At 47.6% G+C, this 14,661-nt stretch overlaps 7 protein-coding genes across 7 annotated transcripts; 4 read left to right on the plus strand and 3 right to left on the minus strand.

Moving 5' to 3' along the window:
- Nucleotides 1-22: 22 nt before the first annotated feature.
- FOMMEDRAFT_165785 (ArfGap-domain-containing protein) lies at nt 23-2,063 on the minus strand. Its single transcript, XM_007263408.1, has 7 exons — nt 1,959-2,063; nt 1,881-1,901; nt 1,770-1,815; nt 1,655-1,705; nt 1,550-1,592; nt 1,357-1,480; nt 23-1,294 (listed from the first exon to the last, which is right to left on the minus strand). Exons 1-7 carry the CDS (start codon nt 2,047-2,049, stop codon nt 228-230), a joined length of 1,443 nt encoding a protein of 480 aa, XP_007263470.1. The 5' UTR covers nt 2,050-2,063; the 3' UTR covers nt 23-227.
- Nucleotides 2,064-2,438: 375 nt separating this feature from the next.
- FOMMEDRAFT_26280 (adenine nucleotide alpha hydrolases-like protein) lies at nt 2,439-3,861 on the plus strand (the record flags this gene model as incomplete). The annotated part of the gene is made up of 5 exons (XM_007263409.1): nt 2,439-2,605; nt 2,666-2,706; nt 2,763-3,185; nt 3,255-3,396; nt 3,471-3,861. 5 exons carry the CDS (start codon nt 2,439-2,441, stop codon nt 3,859-3,861), a joined length of 1,164 nt encoding a protein of 387 aa, XP_007263471.1.
- Nucleotides 3,862-3,992: 131 nt separating this feature from the next.
- On the minus strand, nt 3,993-5,544 carry FOMMEDRAFT_103315 (uncharacterized protein). Its single transcript, XM_007263410.1, has 7 exons — nt 5,487-5,544; nt 5,386-5,424; nt 5,318-5,328; nt 5,082-5,264; nt 4,590-5,025; nt 4,382-4,524; nt 3,993-4,313 (listed from the first exon to the last, which is right to left on the minus strand). Exons 1-7 carry the CDS (start codon nt 5,529-5,531, stop codon nt 4,142-4,144), a joined length of 1,029 nt encoding a protein of 342 aa, XP_007263472.1. The 5' UTR covers nt 5,532-5,544; the 3' UTR covers nt 3,993-4,141.
- Nucleotides 5,545-5,762: 218 nt separating this feature from the next.
- On the plus strand, nt 5,763-8,824 carry FOMMEDRAFT_138837 (DNA repair exonuclease; the record flags this gene model as incomplete). The annotated part of the gene is made up of 15 exons (XM_007263411.1): nt 5,763-5,805; nt 5,877-6,001; nt 6,057-6,220; nt 6,272-6,368; nt 6,436-6,713; nt 6,772-6,957; nt 7,026-7,194; nt 7,258-7,368; nt 7,439-7,767; nt 7,816-7,897; nt 7,954-8,028; nt 8,079-8,267; nt 8,317-8,405; nt 8,465-8,627; nt 8,685-8,824. 15 exons carry the CDS (start codon nt 5,763-5,765, stop codon nt 8,715-8,717), a joined length of 2,133 nt encoding a protein of 710 aa, XP_007263473.1. The 3' UTR covers nt 8,718-8,824.
- A 4-nt stretch (nt 8,825-8,828) lies between these two features.
- Nucleotides 8,829-10,041, minus strand: FOMMEDRAFT_152625 (uncharacterized protein; the record flags this gene model as incomplete). Its single annotated transcript, XM_007263412.1, has 3 exons — nt 8,829-9,395; nt 9,458-9,524; nt 9,581-10,041. The coding sequence occupies 3 exons, from the start codon at nt 10,039-10,041 to the stop codon at nt 8,829-8,831; spliced, it is 1,095 nt and encodes a 364-aa protein (XP_007263474.1).
- A 139-nt stretch (nt 10,042-10,180) lies between these two features.
- Nucleotides 10,181-10,850, plus strand: FOMMEDRAFT_165789 (uncharacterized protein; the record flags this gene model as incomplete). The annotated part of the gene is made up of 4 exons (XM_007263413.1): nt 10,181-10,246; nt 10,299-10,399; nt 10,452-10,659; nt 10,723-10,850. 4 exons carry the CDS (start codon nt 10,181-10,183, stop codon nt 10,804-10,806), a joined length of 459 nt encoding a protein of 152 aa, XP_007263475.1. The 3' UTR covers nt 10,807-10,850.
- Nucleotides 10,851-11,825: 975 nt separating this feature from the next.
- FOMMEDRAFT_138838 (uncharacterized protein) lies at nt 11,826-14,501 on the plus strand (the record flags this gene model as incomplete). Its single annotated transcript, XM_007263414.1, has 13 exons — nt 11,826-12,098; nt 12,149-12,238; nt 12,297-12,400; nt 12,456-12,487; nt 12,545-12,740; nt 12,799-12,895; nt 12,949-13,087; nt 13,146-13,386; nt 13,444-13,609; nt 13,657-13,925; nt 13,980-14,084; nt 14,140-14,204; nt 14,262-14,501. Exons 1-13 carry the CDS (start codon nt 11,941-11,943, stop codon nt 14,499-14,501), a joined length of 1,902 nt encoding a protein of 633 aa, XP_007263476.1. The 5' UTR covers nt 11,826-11,940.
- Between the last annotated feature and the right edge of the window lie 160 nt (nt 14,502-14,661).

Consider the following 14,661-nt stretch of genomic DNA (forward strand, 5'->3'; position numbering starts at 1 on the left):
GTTTATATCGCTTTCTCCTTTTCCGAGCACGGAATATTTTTATATTAAATTATCCATTTATTACGACTGTAGGCGTTCTTCTCCCGCATCTCCCCTCAATCGTCCGGTACACACTCCCCTTTTGGAACGGCACGTATTGCATCATTCACACTGGACTATTACTACAAGAAATGATGGGTATACAAGTCTGATATCAAAGTGAGAAACAGTCCCTATTCCAGGTACGCCTATGTTCCGCCCCATTGTGCAAACGGGTTGTTCACGCCGCCTCCGCCCTGCATGCCCTGGAACGGCTGTTGCGGATGCTGACCTTGCCCTCCATACGCAGCTTGCATGTTCGCCGACGATTGGAACGGGCCCGGCTGGAACGGCCCTTGCTGGCCTTGGCTCCCCGGAGCGGGGAAGAAGGTACCAGAGGGTTGGCTTGGCAAAGTGCTGCTGTTATTGTAATTTGCAACAGACATACCGGGATATTGCTGCGTCTGTCCTTGCATCTGAGTAAATGGGTTCGGAGAGGGGTTGAACGGCTGGGAGAATGAGCCTGGTGAGCTCCCTGTCGGCATTGTGTTCAACGGCGACTGTCCATATCCTGCTGTAGGAAGGCTCGCGCTTCGGAAGCTTGAGTTGGGATTATTAACAGAGGCGAAGGGAGAGCCAGTCGGTGCTGCATTGAGTGCTAAGTTTGCGTATGGGTTTGTCATTCCACCCGTTGGCGTGTTGAAGGGAGAAGAGGCGAATGGTGGGGACAGTGTCGGCGCCTGGTTCAATCCAGTAGCCAGAGACGACTGGAATGGCTGGGGTTGGACTTGCTGAGTAGGAGATTGCGAGTATTGAAGTGGGAGGGAAGAGTTCAGTGAAGGTGCTTGCAAGGAAATGAGGTCATTAAATGTGGATGAGGTAAGTGAGGCTTGTTGGTTTGGTGGTGGCGCTGGTGCGGACGTTGCAAAGGATGAGGAAGGCGTAGAGGCAGTGGCAGTAGCGGAAGAAGGGAACGGATTGTAACTGGACCTTCGAGCAGGGAGCTCAATCCTAGCACCAGTACCAATGAACCCAGAGCCAGAGGACAACGAACGTGCATCCATAACTGGAGCACTGGGGACAGGAGGTGCTGTTCTTGACGATTCTGCTGCGATATCAGAACGTATGGGTGCCGTCTGCGAACGTATCGGAGGCACGACGGTTGAAGAAGGCTGAGCCGATGGCATAGGTGTCCTGGACTGGAGGGATTGAGACGGTCCTAGCTTTTCGGCAGCGCGGGCACCGAGAGGCCGAAATCTCTGAAACTGGTACTTTGCTGGCGATACAGAACCAATGTTCAGTAAATTCTTTCAGTCTAGTGCCACACTTAGGACATACATCGAATATACTTTTCAAGTTCGCTGTCGCGTTCCGACTCTTCCATGTTTGTCGGCAATGGGTGCTTAGTCTCGTCCGGATTCCAGTATGCATTCGCTCGCACATTACCAATGGTCTTCATGTTCTGAAGAACGAGTATCATGTCAACCTCTGTTACGTTTGGGCAGTACTAGTAAGTGAGGACGAAACAAACTTCGACTTGTTCTTTGGACCAATCATCGAGCGTCAGGCTCTTGCTGTAATTCAGGGGCGAGTTTAAGCATACCCAGCGAATATTAACGTATATAGAGATACGTACACCTTTGTTACATGAGTACCAATCTTGCGGTGTATACTTGCACATCGGACGCTGAAATAACATTGTGCGATGAGGCGTTATGGACGAGCGGGACAGGAGTAGTGTGCAGACGCACCAGATGAATATGCCGAGATTGTGTGAAGCCCATCTCGGTGCCTTGGCTGCAATGACACTAACTTAGCATCGATTCACTTGACCTGGATATTGATTGACCAAGCATACAGACCTTTGCAGTCTGCACATATGTCTGAGACATGTAAGATTAGCTATACAATGAGGAGCAACAAAGAACTTTGAAACAGACCATTCCCTGGCTGAGAGACAAGCTCAAGGAGGATGCGATGGTGCTTCTCTGCAGCAATCTTGGACACACCAGACGCCCTGCTCGCAGACATCGTGAGTCGTCGTCACTGTGATAGTCGTTGTTGACGGCGGAGAGACAATTGGAGATAATGGAAATGGAATGTTTGGCGTATGTCAGGAGTATTTATGCACACGCTCCGGTAGCGAGTTCTCAGCTCCTCTTACGCACTCGCTCGCGAATAAGCTGGTTTCAGTTGTGCTGCTGACGCTGTGTTGTCTATTTTGCCTGAGATTATTCTGGATATACTGGATATACTGGAGTGGACATGAGAGGAAAGTAGGGAGTGCATGTGAACGGATGACGCTGCTTGTCATCGCCCGAATCGTCGTCGGACACACTCCAGCGAACCTGTGTTCACGCTCTCTTCTGTCCTCCACAGCAAGTCTACTGGCCCGTCATCCTTCACGTCGAGCTCATCCCATGGCAGCTGTTGCAGCAGGCAAGCACACTGGCGCGAAAAACATGCAAGTGTTTGACCCGCAAAGGGTTGCCGCCGATGTCAACACACTTGCGGATTCGGACTCACCGATTGCTGGCCTCGTCAGGGAGGCGCTGTGCGTTATCAATCAGGCCCTTGATGAACACGGGTGCGTCCTCTTGTCTCTATCCTGCATGCATTCACCGTAGACTGAGCAACGCGACTGCAGCCAGGATCGCGTGTCCCTGAGCTTCAACGGAGGCAAAGATTGTGCGTCTCCTGTACTTCTATGATGCACCTCATGCTGACTTCCACCTATTTTGTAGGCACAGTCCTCTTGCACCTCTTCGTCGCAGCACTCGGCTCTCGCAATGCTTCTCTCAAGGAGCCCTACCGGATACCAACACTCTACATCCCCCTCCCCTCACCCTTCCCAGAACTGGAGGAATTCATCAAACAATCCATGACCGCATACAACTTAGATCTATTCCATTGCTCTCCACCACAGACCGACGCCCCTCCCAATTCTCTACCCAGTCTGTTAATAAAGGAATCTGCGCGCGACTTGCCAATCGAGAGTGTAACTCGCCCGGCGACACCCCAGCCTAATGGTTCGAAAGGACCAAAGTACCCTGTTGGCAAAGCAAAAGGCGGCGAGGGGATGCGTAGAGCGTTGGAAGTGTACAAGGCCGATTTCCCGCATATCGAGGCTATACTTGTCGGAACGCGCAAGGACGATCCACACGGAGGTCAGTATCAAGTTCCATACATCGAGACTGAACGCCGGGTATATGCTTACTTTGTTGAATTGTACACAGCGACGCTCGGTTTCCGAAACATGACAGACGCGGACTGGCCACAATTTGAACGTGTACACCCGATTATCAACTGGTCGTACACAGATGTATGGACGTTCTTGCGCTCGCTCGCCGTTCCGTATTGTATATTGTATGACCGCGGGTACGTTCCCCATTTCCTCTCTTGTTCACATTAAGATGATGTCACCGGTGCTGACGGGCTGAATATACGATCAGATATACGAGCTTAGGATCAACGTACAACACATATCCAAACCCCGCGCTTCGCATCCAACCTATGTGTACCTCAAGCTCAGCAGTCCCCGACCTCGAACCCTCATCAGCATCAGCGAACCTCAAACGCCCCAACGAACTAGCAGCTCCAAATTCATTCTACCGGAACGCAGACTCGGGAAGGCTACCCGTTGATTCAGAACGGACGACACCTGATATCACTAGCACCACCGCTCCGGACGGTTCTAACCCAGGAAATCGTGAGGAAGAGAGATACCGCCCTGCCTATGAACTTTTGGACGGTAGTCTCGAGCGGGCAGGACGAGGAAAGCAGCCTACTAAGAAATCACTGACTAGAAAAGAGGAAGACGTAAAGTTGGAAGGAAACTTATAGATTTCGTACCTACGTAGAAAGAGATCAAAGTTTGTGGAAAAATAATTCATGTTGTTGTCATAGCTGTATATCATGCAATCGAGGACAATGTATTATCATCATCAAGTTGGATATGATCTCCAGTGGTGTAGGGTATACATAACATGAACGTTGATCTACGTATAGTCAACGAATGTACGGAACAAAATGATAAGAATGTCTTGCTCTCTATCTATCAATAACCAACCCAATAAATAAAATTATCCAATAAAGGGGAAAGGACCAAATATGTAGACTACTTTTATTCAGGTCTATTTCGGCTCTCTGCTTTGCCTGCTTCAACTTCGTCCATGGGTATACGCTCGTAAGCCTTTTCGGAAGAGGCAGCTGGCGGTTGTTGGGACTCGACGTGTTTAATCCAGGTGTAGTAAATTGAGCCACCAAGAATGATGGCAATGGAAGCTGCGCGTCCACTGCACAAGGGTCAAAATTTTGTTTGGTCGAAGATGATAGCCTGGAGAAGGAAAGGTTGATGACTCACCTGGTAACTACGTCGTAGAAGAACCACATGCCGAGAAACGTTGCGGCAACACCACGTACTGCCGAAGAGACCATGTGTGTGATGGGCGAGGTGATTTTAATGGAGAGTGTAGATGCGATGCCCATAAGGAAACCAATCAACCCCTACGACGTAAGACATAAATGAGACATCTGAGTAAATAGCTTCGCACAGACGGAAAAAAACTTACAGTGATGAGTGAACCCCAAATGAAAGTTCGCAGCACACCAGAATCTCCAAAGACAAGCTTTGATACTCCAGGAGCCTCACCGGCCAGTATCACGACAACACTTAATACACATGCGCTCAGCAGATTTGTGTACCAGCATAGGTCGAGCGCGGAATCATTTAGAAGCTTGATAGCCCTTTTGATGACCACCGCATGTAATGCAGTGACAGCACTGCTGGCAACGCCGAAAAAGACACCAATTGCATTAACATGGACGCCGTCGAGGAAAACACCGATGAAAAAGCCAGTGGTGACGATCGCACAGGCAAAGAGGATTGCTCGTGAAGGACGTGCGGAGAGAAATATTGCGGAGGTGGCGACTGTGAAAGGAAGGACGAGCCCACGTGCAACTTGATAGAAGGAGGCATCGACGTATTTGAGCGTGAAGTTACTAAAGCTACACGTTCAAGAAAGTTTAGTCGGATCCAGGACTGAAAAACAGCATGAACAGACCTGAGTCCAATACAATTGAGGATTATCATAGGAGCGAGACCTTTAATGAGTGCAAGGTCGATATGGAAAGAGACTTTGAGGAGGCCGAGACCATGGCAGGCGGAGAAGAGGGAAACAGCAATGAGGAGCTGGGTAAGGAGGAAGAACAGAGGTACCGCAGTTTTGTTCAGCACCCATTTATTGCTGTAGAATCTAGTGAGCATAAATTTTGTATAAATTTGCAAAGCAGTATTTACGCCATGACCATCTAAAGTATAGTCAACACTGTGAGGGTTTGCGGACGAAGCGAATGAAAAGGGCGTACTGAAAGAGCAGCAACCATGTAGAAAGAAACCGTTCCAAACTGGAAGATTCAAATAAAAATCGTCCTGAGCTTTGATTTCAAAATAAGTGCGGAGAACATACGACAAGGAGCCTCTCTGGAGGCCTTGGGATGTTTTGCTGAGCCATGACGACGAGAGAGAGAGAGATGGAGGAGAGAGACAAAGTATGGTGTCGGTATCACTATCACAGCATCACTCCCGGGCGCCCGTCCGCAGTACCCGAGTGGCAATGAAACACGCGTGACACATATGGTCACACACGCGCTGGGTCACGCTGCGCGTCTGTCAGGCGCTGCGTCGGATTGCTCTCTCTCTGTCCTGCTTATACACAGCTCTTTATTTGTTGGCTGATAGAAACATGCCTGAAGAGGTTGAGAATGGCCCTTCTGCTTGGAGCGATGGTAAGGCCGCTGTTTTGTTCTGTGTCCTGAACTCTATGGATCGCCACTTGTGCCTAAACTGTAATACCCAGAGGACACGATCAAAATCATGCTCGCAACGGACAATCACATAGGCTATCTTGAGCGTGATCCGGTCAGAGGTCGAGACTCCTTCAATACGTTTGAAGAAATACTTCAGCTTGCAGTCAAGCATGAAGTCAGCTGCTAGCCTTTCTTTTATATTTTACATCTTGCTTACATCCGTGTCTTAGGTAGACTTCGTGCTTCTTGCAGGCGACCTGTTTCATGAGAACAGGCCTTCGAGAGACTGTATATATCGTGTCATTGCACTGTTGAGAGAACACACTCTGGGAGATAGACCTGTGCAGGTCGAATTGCTCAGTGACCCAGACGAAGGGAAAGCTACAGGCTTCACGTGAGCGGTATGGTGTTATATTCTGCTAGACTAGCTGATCGAGCTCGCCAGTTTCCCTGCTGTGAACTACGAGGATCCGAATTTCAATGTCGGCATTCCTGTCTTTTCGATTCATGGTAACCACGATGACCCTCAAGGAGCAGGGCCTGTAATGTTATCCATCTGTTTCTTTGATATCCTTAAGCTGAACCAGGGTTCTCTCTGTGTTGACATAGGAAGGAGCTCTTTGTGCATTGGACCTACTTTCCGTGACCGGCCTGCTCAACTACATGGGGAAAATCGACCTTCCTACGACAGATGCTGAAGCGCAGACTGCAGGTATAGCTGTTAAACCTGTGCTTCTGAAAAAAGGCGATACTCGGCTCGGGTTGTACGGTATTGGCAATGTCAAGGATGCTCGAATGCATTTTGAGCTACGAAGTAACCGGGTAAGGATGTTTATGCCGAGAGACAAGCAAGAGTGGTTCAATATCTTGCTGTTGCACCAAAACAGGTACGTCTACTAGGAGGATTACCCTTGCTGATTCTATCCAATATTAATCTGTCTACAGGGTGAAACGAGGTCCTCAGGAAGCAGTTCCCGAAGGCATGTTTGATGACAGTATCAATCTTGTAGTCTGGGGACATGAGCATGACTGCCGCATTATACCTGAACCGGTCGCGGGAAAGCAGTATTACATTACCCAGCCAGGCTCTTCTGTAGCAACGTCCTTGGCTGATGGCGAGTCACTTGAAAAGTATATTTACAATATCTCTGTCCTGATGGCCCGGAGCCATAATTAACTTGTTACTAAATCCTTTTCAGACATGTAGCGTTGCTAAAAATCCTTGGGACGGAGTTCAAGCTGGAGCCACTCCCTCTACGGACAGTTCGTCCTTTCGTCATTGACGAGGTCTGTCTCGTTGAAGCAGCTGAGGAAGAAGGTTTCGACGTGACCGATCAAATCGAAGTAAGCAAGTTTTTGAAGAGAAAAGTATGTTTCACAGTTTTCCAAGCAACTTACGGTTATCCAATATTCCTTTCTTCCGCTATGCAGGTGAACGAACTAATTGAAAAAGCAAATTCCCAATGGGAGGAACGGAATGCACAAGCGCTGGAGAGAGGCGAGGACGCGCTGCCTGCAATGTTACCCTTGATTCGATTAAAGGTATTGTCTCTGTCAATTAATTCATCCAATGTGCCTCGCATAGTGACCACTACTGCGTCACGATTTTCAGGTCGACACGACTGACGTAGCAGAAATGTCAAACCCAATTCGCTTTGGTCAAGAATTCCAGGGCCGGATTGCCAATCCACGGGACGTCCTTGTCTTCCATCGATCCAAAAAGTTTACCTCGAGATCGAAAGCAAAGAACGACATTGATCAACCAGAACTGAGCATTGATGACCCTGATATGCCCATCAGCGAAAAGCTGGCTAGAGTGCGCGTGGGTACCCTTGTGAAGGAGTATCTCGCTGGTCAGGAGATGCAATTGCTTGGTGAAGTGGGCATGGGTGATGCGATTCAGTTATTTGTTGAGAAGGACGATCCCCATGCTATTTCCTCGTGAGTCCTTTGTTAAAATTGTGCCATGGTCGGGCTGACATGAAATAGCTATGTGTCCTCAAATTTGAGAGCCCTAATGAAAGGCGTGCAGGCAAATGGACAAATTGAAGAGGAAGAGCTGGATGGTGCCGTAAGTGCTTGCAACGCGATTGTGATCTTACGATTTTTACATCGTGGTGCGTATAGGTACAGGAAGCCCGGAAGAAACATGAAGAGGAATACAAGGAAAAACAAAAGGGAGGAACACCTGCAAAATCGAAGGTAACTTTCGAATTCCAGTAATTAACCTGATTTCCTCATGTCGTTTGTAGAAGGGTCAGAAGGCTGCGGCATCTGATGCCGAGTCAGTCGATTCAATGATGATGGATTTGGACGAGGACGATGAGGATGAGTTTGAAGAACCAGTTCCTAAGAAAGCGACAAAGACTACCGGTACGAAAGGAAAGAAGACTGCGCCGGCGAAGACTTCGCGTGCAAAGGGGAAAGGCAAGAAGGTATCGGTGAGTGTAAGCATTCTCTGCTGTAATAGGATATTGAAGATATTCGCAGTCTGATGACGACGAGGATGATGACCTCGACAATGCAGAAGAGGAACCAAAGGCGTCACCGAAGAAAACGAGTCGAGCAGCTGTTCTTAGGTACGTTTTTTTGTTTGGGAGCTTGCAGGGTACATAAGTACTGAGTCATTTGTCTACAGTCAAACTTCGAACGCGAAAAAGACCACAGCGCGAAAACCAGCTGCATCACAGTCAGGTGCAAAATCGAAACAGGGTACTTTGAGCTTTGCGCCTTCTGGAGCTGGAAGAGGTCGAACTGCACGGACCGCGGCCACCGCTGCACGCGGCAGGATGCAGAAAGTTGTGAGTTACTAATCATTTTGCTGGTCAAGCTGTAAGCCTACACGGTTGTTTAAACAGGTCGAGGTGGATAGTGATAGCGATGACGATTAATGGAAACAAACCATTCCTTGCTCCATTCAGATTTTTCTCTCTTCACACTGCATCTTTCTTTCGTCTTATCTGTATCAAGTGTTTTCAATATCGCATAAATTCTTGCTCTAACTAATAAGCATCGATATCCATCCGGTCTCCTCCCATTAGTCGTTCCGTCAATGACCCGCAAAAGACAATCATCCTCACACGCTCAATGTATTTCCTGTAATTGACGTGATGCACATCGAAACTGTCAGAATTGCGGCCTTGATCTGGCATTTGGAATAGGGACATTAAAGCCCTTTCGACGTCAGCAATCCTAACGCGCGGTCCCCATATGCTTTCTTGGTATGCGTCGATAACACGTAGAGACGTGAGGGAAGTAAGTTCGGATGAGCAGGCAATCAGAACGACCTCAGATGGTTTTAGAAAAGTGACTTGTCCGAGATAGATTGACTGGAGATAGGGCATGGACGGGGTCGTGACGTTCTTCATATTCGACGTATCCGTATCTTCGGAAGCCACTGTTCGCCCAAAACTCCCCTTAACAATGGATACACCTAGTGCTTCAGCTAGCGGGTATTTAGGGGCCTCTTGCAAATGCTGAGGGAATGCTAGATTGGTTAGTTTAAGGTGTCGAAGATTCGACCACCCGTGCATCGTCTTGAAAAGATACATTGCAGCGATTGGGACAATCTATTATGGACTGGTGAGCATTTGACATACTGCGATTCATTGACACGAGAATCCCTACTTACTGCGAGGGAGAAATGATGCGCTGGGTCTGGGCCGGTCCATATGAACTCTTCTGGGCTTTCCAAAATTCTAAGTAAGTAACAAAAGGATAGGACGGTCTCATCCCTTCAATGGAAACGACGTACTTTGTCAGAGCAACAGCTTCAGACAACAACGGACAGTTTGCATCAACAACATGCGAGTTCAGGCACAACTGTATACGCCTCAGCCTCAGTACACGCTTGGAGGGTAATGCTGGCTGTAAATGGTCTTTTCGTTCGACTTCTTGTTCTACCAGGGACTTTGTAGCAATAGTCGATATTCTGATAAGGACGTCGCGAAAGAGTTTGAAAAGCCGAAAATCGGCTGTCCCACCAGCTAATGTAATATGCAGTTCTCGGGGGCGGATGACAAGAGTATGGCAAGTCTTGAGGAATAAGTCGAGCTGACGAATTGATGTGAAGCGTAGTTCAGCATGGAGAAGAAGCAGACAAAACCTATGGAATTGAGAGTTGACCAGAAGGAGTGGAATGGGATCTCGAGGACTCTGGTCTAGAACTAGCTCAAGGACCCGGAGTAGGAGCTCGGGCGGGATGGTAAATAACATTTATGTGTTCTACTAGATCAATCAGAGCGAAAGGGCACTGAATTCATTGAAGGGAATTTAGTTTACATAATCATGTGAACCCGGAAGTCAGGCCTGTCCAGTGTCAATGGGACGTTTGTCATGAACTCATCCGAGTAAAATGGCTGAAACCTCCTCTCTGGAGGAGTTCGCTGCCTATCCCTTTCATTCGGACCAGGCATTTCAGGTGTCCCATGAATTATGTTTTGTTATTACACTGTCTTATCTAAATTAACCAGGATGGGCTTACGAGCATACTGAATGCTGCGTGTGCGGATGGTTCAGACTCAGAAGGCCGAGAGGATGTAATTGGTCGTGCGAAGGCATTTTATTTCTCCTCGTTTGTTCACTCACGTCTTGTAGTGGGAACTCCTGTCTAATACACATGCTAGCGTTACTGGACACCAAATATCCTGGGATGATGTGCGGAATGCGACTGAGCGCAAGTCCAGCGAGGACCACGCAGGGAATATTCCTGGCCCTAACGACGTTGCACAGAATGAGAGTCGTGTACTGTCGTTCACAGAGATCACGGCGTTAATAGAGTCCGACCGGACACATCTCATACCGAACAACGAATCGATATCTGGAGGTGTTAATGTATGCGTTCTGTTGATCCAAACGATGATCCGGCGATGGCATTTAACTGATGTTCTTGTTTAGGATGACAGGCCAAGCGAGTCGAAGGAAAAACCACGAAGGAAACCTTGGGAGCTCCAATCCAATCCAGATCCAGATCAGTCATGAGCTAGCTGCGGCTCTTGTGTATTTTATGCATATTCTGAATCCCATTAATCAGTTTACTTACTCATTACCTGAAGGCACGGTTGCCCGACTGGAACACTGATCTGTAATTCGTGCTGTCTGTTCGCCGTTGCTCTACTTCATGATGTGTATATGTGAAGACATTATGCACAACGATATTTATTTATTTATGTTGCGATTTTCGTGTTATTCGGAATGATAGTAGATTTCTGTAAATGAAGTGTTTGGCCCGTTCAGTTTTTGTATTTTTATGTAATTCTAAGTTTATTATGTAATTTCGCGTCGCGACGCGCCTCAAGGTGTCATTGCTCCAACGATCATGTGACGTAAGGCCTTGCAATTCCAGCCCTCCAACGCTAAGCGCTTCATGACTTGGCTATAAACCATATTCCCAGTTCAAAGAAAGACATCATGGAAGAGTTGTATGTATTGGTCTCTGGCTCCCTGAAAGCTTCTGCTCACGCAGACTGTAGGCGTAAACAGCTGACAGGGTCCGCTGCACCCTTCATTCCAAAGTCGCGTCAGCCACATCGAGTCCTCAAACCAGTCACGGTATCCTCACCCCACTCGGTCATAGTCCGTTTGGATGTACCTGTAAACTCTTCCTGCACTCATAGACAAGTGTTTTAGACTGTATCATCAACCGATTCTAGCCCAGTGGAGGCATCCTCTCGTACGGACAAAACAGATCTTGTATCGTCCTCGAACAATGTTGTGGTAGTGGAAGGCAGTGATAGCGACAACTCAGACGACAAGCCTCGTATGCCATCCAAGAGCGGTAGAGTCAATGTAAAGCGCTTAGTGTGGTCTGATGATGAAGACGAGGAACCGTGAGTTGTTCCGGAATATTTCACTGACTAATACTTTACACCCCTTCGCCTTGCTAGTTTCAAGCCTCCTATAGTGATGGAGAAGAAAGTAGATCCAGTACCTTTTAAGCGACCTCCTACTATTATTTATCCTCCGGCAAATGCAAACGTAGCACAGCTGCGTCCCATGCAAAAATCAGGTCCACTATGGGAGACATTTGACGAGCCTGCTGTAGACCACCTGTTCGATCCCCAAAAGACCGCTGCAGAAGCCGAACGCGATCTTCAAGAACTACTTTCGTCTAGCATGAATGAAGCAGTTGTCGATATTGATATGAAAGATGCTGTTGTTGACGGATTTCAAGAGAATATCAAACTTCTGCCTCACCAGGTTATCGGACGCAAATGGATGGCAGATCGTGAAAGCGGGAAGAAAGCGGGAGGTATTCTTGCTGATGACATGGGGTAAGCCTAAGCTGTATAGGTTTCCCAAAAAGTTGAACGTTTCTGTCTAGGTTAGGCAAGACAATCCAGGCTCTTACTCGAATACTTGATGGACGACCGCGTAAGTCTGATAAAGGTTCAGGGTATAGCGCGTCAACCATGTCAGTTATATTTTATTTTACTCATTAAACTACATTCTGAAAAGAGATTGCCCTATAGCGTCGTTTGTCCTGTTGCTCTGGTATCACAATGGGCCTCTGAAATTCAGAAAATGGCCGTAGGTTTGCGTGTTATTGAACACCACGGACCTTCTCGAACGACTAGTGCGTCATCTCCATTTCACTTTCTTGTATTTAAGGTGAACTAGTTACTTTTTAGATCCCGAGACGTTAAAGAGGGCCCATGTTGTCGTACGTCCCGTCTGTCTGCTAGTTATTCTTTAATAGGGCTCATTTGATTAAACAAAGATAACATCGTACAGTGTCCTGTCCTCAGAGTACGGGGTGTATCAGAATGCGGAAGGAAAACCAAGGAAAGGTGGTGGAGGCTCCTCGGAAGAAAGTGACAGCTCTGATGATATCATTCGTAAACGGTCTGTCGGCAAAGGGAAGGCAAGAGGAAAGGATGCTTTGTTCCGTATAAAATGGTGGCGAATTGTTCTAGGTCTGTCGCGAGTCTCAGGTAGGTACGCGAAGTCTCACAAATAGCGACCTGTTCTTAGATGAGGCGCATAATATCAAGAACCGCAAGACTAAAGCAGCGATAGCATGCTGTGCCCTAGAGGGTAAATATCGGTGGGCTCTGACTGGAACACCCCTGTAAGCTTGACTTATCGCCTGGACAATGTGAACACGTTTTGACTTTTTTGTAGGCAAAACAATGTCGAAGAACTATATTCTCTTTTAAACTTCCTTAGGATCCGACCTCTGAATGATTGGGAGATATTCAACAATCAAATCAATAAGCCAGTCAAATTGGGGAGATCCACCCGAGCGATGAAACGCTTGCAGGTACTTGTTGAATTTCGTATAGCTGTCACTGTCAACAGGCTCATCATATCTCTCCAAGGTGGTCTTGAAGGCAATCATGTTGCGGCGTAGAAAAGACTCGGTGCTGAATGGAAAGCAGTTGCTCGAACTGCCAGATCGCATTGTCAAGATCATCCCTTGCGCTTTCGACGCCGACGAGCGGGAGTTCTATGAGTCAATTGCGAGCAAGGTGGAATTGACGCTTAACAAGTACCAACAGGCCGGCGACATAGCGAGGAACTATACTTCAGTATTGGTGTTGTTGCTGCGACTTAGACAAGGTATGGATGCTTTATGTTGTCGCTTGTTAATCATTCGAGTGACAACGATTATGACAGCTTGCAATCATCCTTCTTTGTTGTCGAAAGACTTCGCACTAGACAAGGAAGCCGTGGATCCGCGGGGTGTGAAGGACGGTAAGGACCTCGACGATGCGGACGATCTTGCAGACCTCCTCGGCCAGATGGGCGTGTCTTCCCGAAAGTGCCAACTGTGCCAACAAGTGTGAGGTGTCTCGTTTCCTGTAGTGAGTGTGTCTAACATAAATGCAGCCTTAACAGGAAAAACTCGGAAGACTCAGTGGGTGGCCGTTATTGTCTTGACTGTGAAGCGATCGCGGGCAAATCACGGCGCAAATCTCTCGCCTCAGGCGCCGGTTCTCTCCCTCCAGACTCGGCCAAGATTAGAGAAATCATACGGATATTACGAGCGATCCATGATCACCCAGACAGAGAAAAGACTATTATCTTTTCCCAGTTCACGTCGATGCTGGATTTGATTGAGCCATTCCTCCGTAATGAGGGTCTAAGATTCGCGAGATGTCAGTTATTTATCACGGTATTTTCTAAGGTAAAGCGTATTCACACCTTTATAGATGATGGGACAATGAGAAAGGATCAACGTGATGCTAGTCTCCAAAAGATTCGTGAGGATAAATCGACCACTGTCATCCTCATTTCCTTCAAAGCTGGAAGTACTGGTTTGTACAAACGTAAACGTTTATCTGCCATAGTCAACGAACTCACCCCTCTTAGGCCTTAACCTCACGGCATGTAACAATGTCATCTTAGTGGACTTGTGGTGGAACCCTGCCCTTGAGGTGACTGTCAGCATTCCCTGATTAAATTGTCTTTGCTTATCATGTCATAAAACACAGGAACAAGCATTTGACCGGGCTCATCGGTTCGGCCAGACTCGGACAGTCAATATCTACAAACTGACGATCGAGCAGACGGTGGAGGAGCGCATTCTTGCACTGCAAGAGAAGAAGCGGGAGCTAGCAGCAGCAGCTTTGAGCGGAGATAAACTCAAGAATTCGCGCCTCGGCCTTGACGACCTCATGGCGCTCTTTAGACCAGGGAGTAGAGACGAGGATGGCGACTCAGACGACGATTAATCACACTTTTGATAGAGCTTGTCCTTGTAGAGTTTTATGGTTTCTGAAATATCTGCTGCCGTGAATTGATATGATATAATGCTGTCTTGGATTATTAAAAGAATAGATTGCTTTTTTGGCTTAGTCATTCACACGTGCACTGGTTCAGATCTTTTTAAAG

Source organism: Fomitiporia mediterranea (assembly GCF_000271605.1).
Source record: "Fomitiporia mediterranea MF3/22 unplaced genomic scaffold FOMMEscaffold_3, whole genome shotgun sequence".
NCBI lineage: Eukaryota > Fungi > Basidiomycota > Agaricomycetes > Hymenochaetales > Hymenochaetaceae > Fomitiporia > Fomitiporia mediterranea.

Excerpts from the sequence above, each read along its gene's own strand:
- FOMMEDRAFT_165785 (XM_007263408.1), bottom strand. The coding sequence starts at position 2,049 with ATGTCTGCGAGCAGGGCGTCTGGTGTGTCCAAGATTGCTGCAGAGAAG. Across the intron at positions 1,706-1,769 it reads AATCTCGGCATATTCATCTG|CGTCCGATGTGCAAGTATAC; the intron begins GTGCGTCTGCAC and ends ATGTTATTTCAG. Across the intron at positions 1,481-1,549 it reads GGTCCAAAGAACAAGTCGAA|AACATGAAGACCATTGGTAA; the intron begins GTTTGTTTCGTC and ends CTCGTTCTTCAG.
- FOMMEDRAFT_103315 (XM_007263410.1), bottom strand. The coding sequence starts at position 5,531 with ATGGCTCAGCAAAACATCCCAAGGCCTCCAGAGAGGCTCCTTGTC. Across the intron at positions 5,026-5,081 it reads CTCAATTGTATTGGACTCAG|CTTTAGTAACTTCACGCTCA; the intron begins GTCTGTTCATGC and ends TTGAACGTGTAG. Across the intron at positions 4,314-4,381 it reads TTCTACGACGTAGTTACCAG|TGGACGCGCAGCTTCCATTG; the intron begins GTGAGTCATCAA and ends ACCCTTGTGCAG.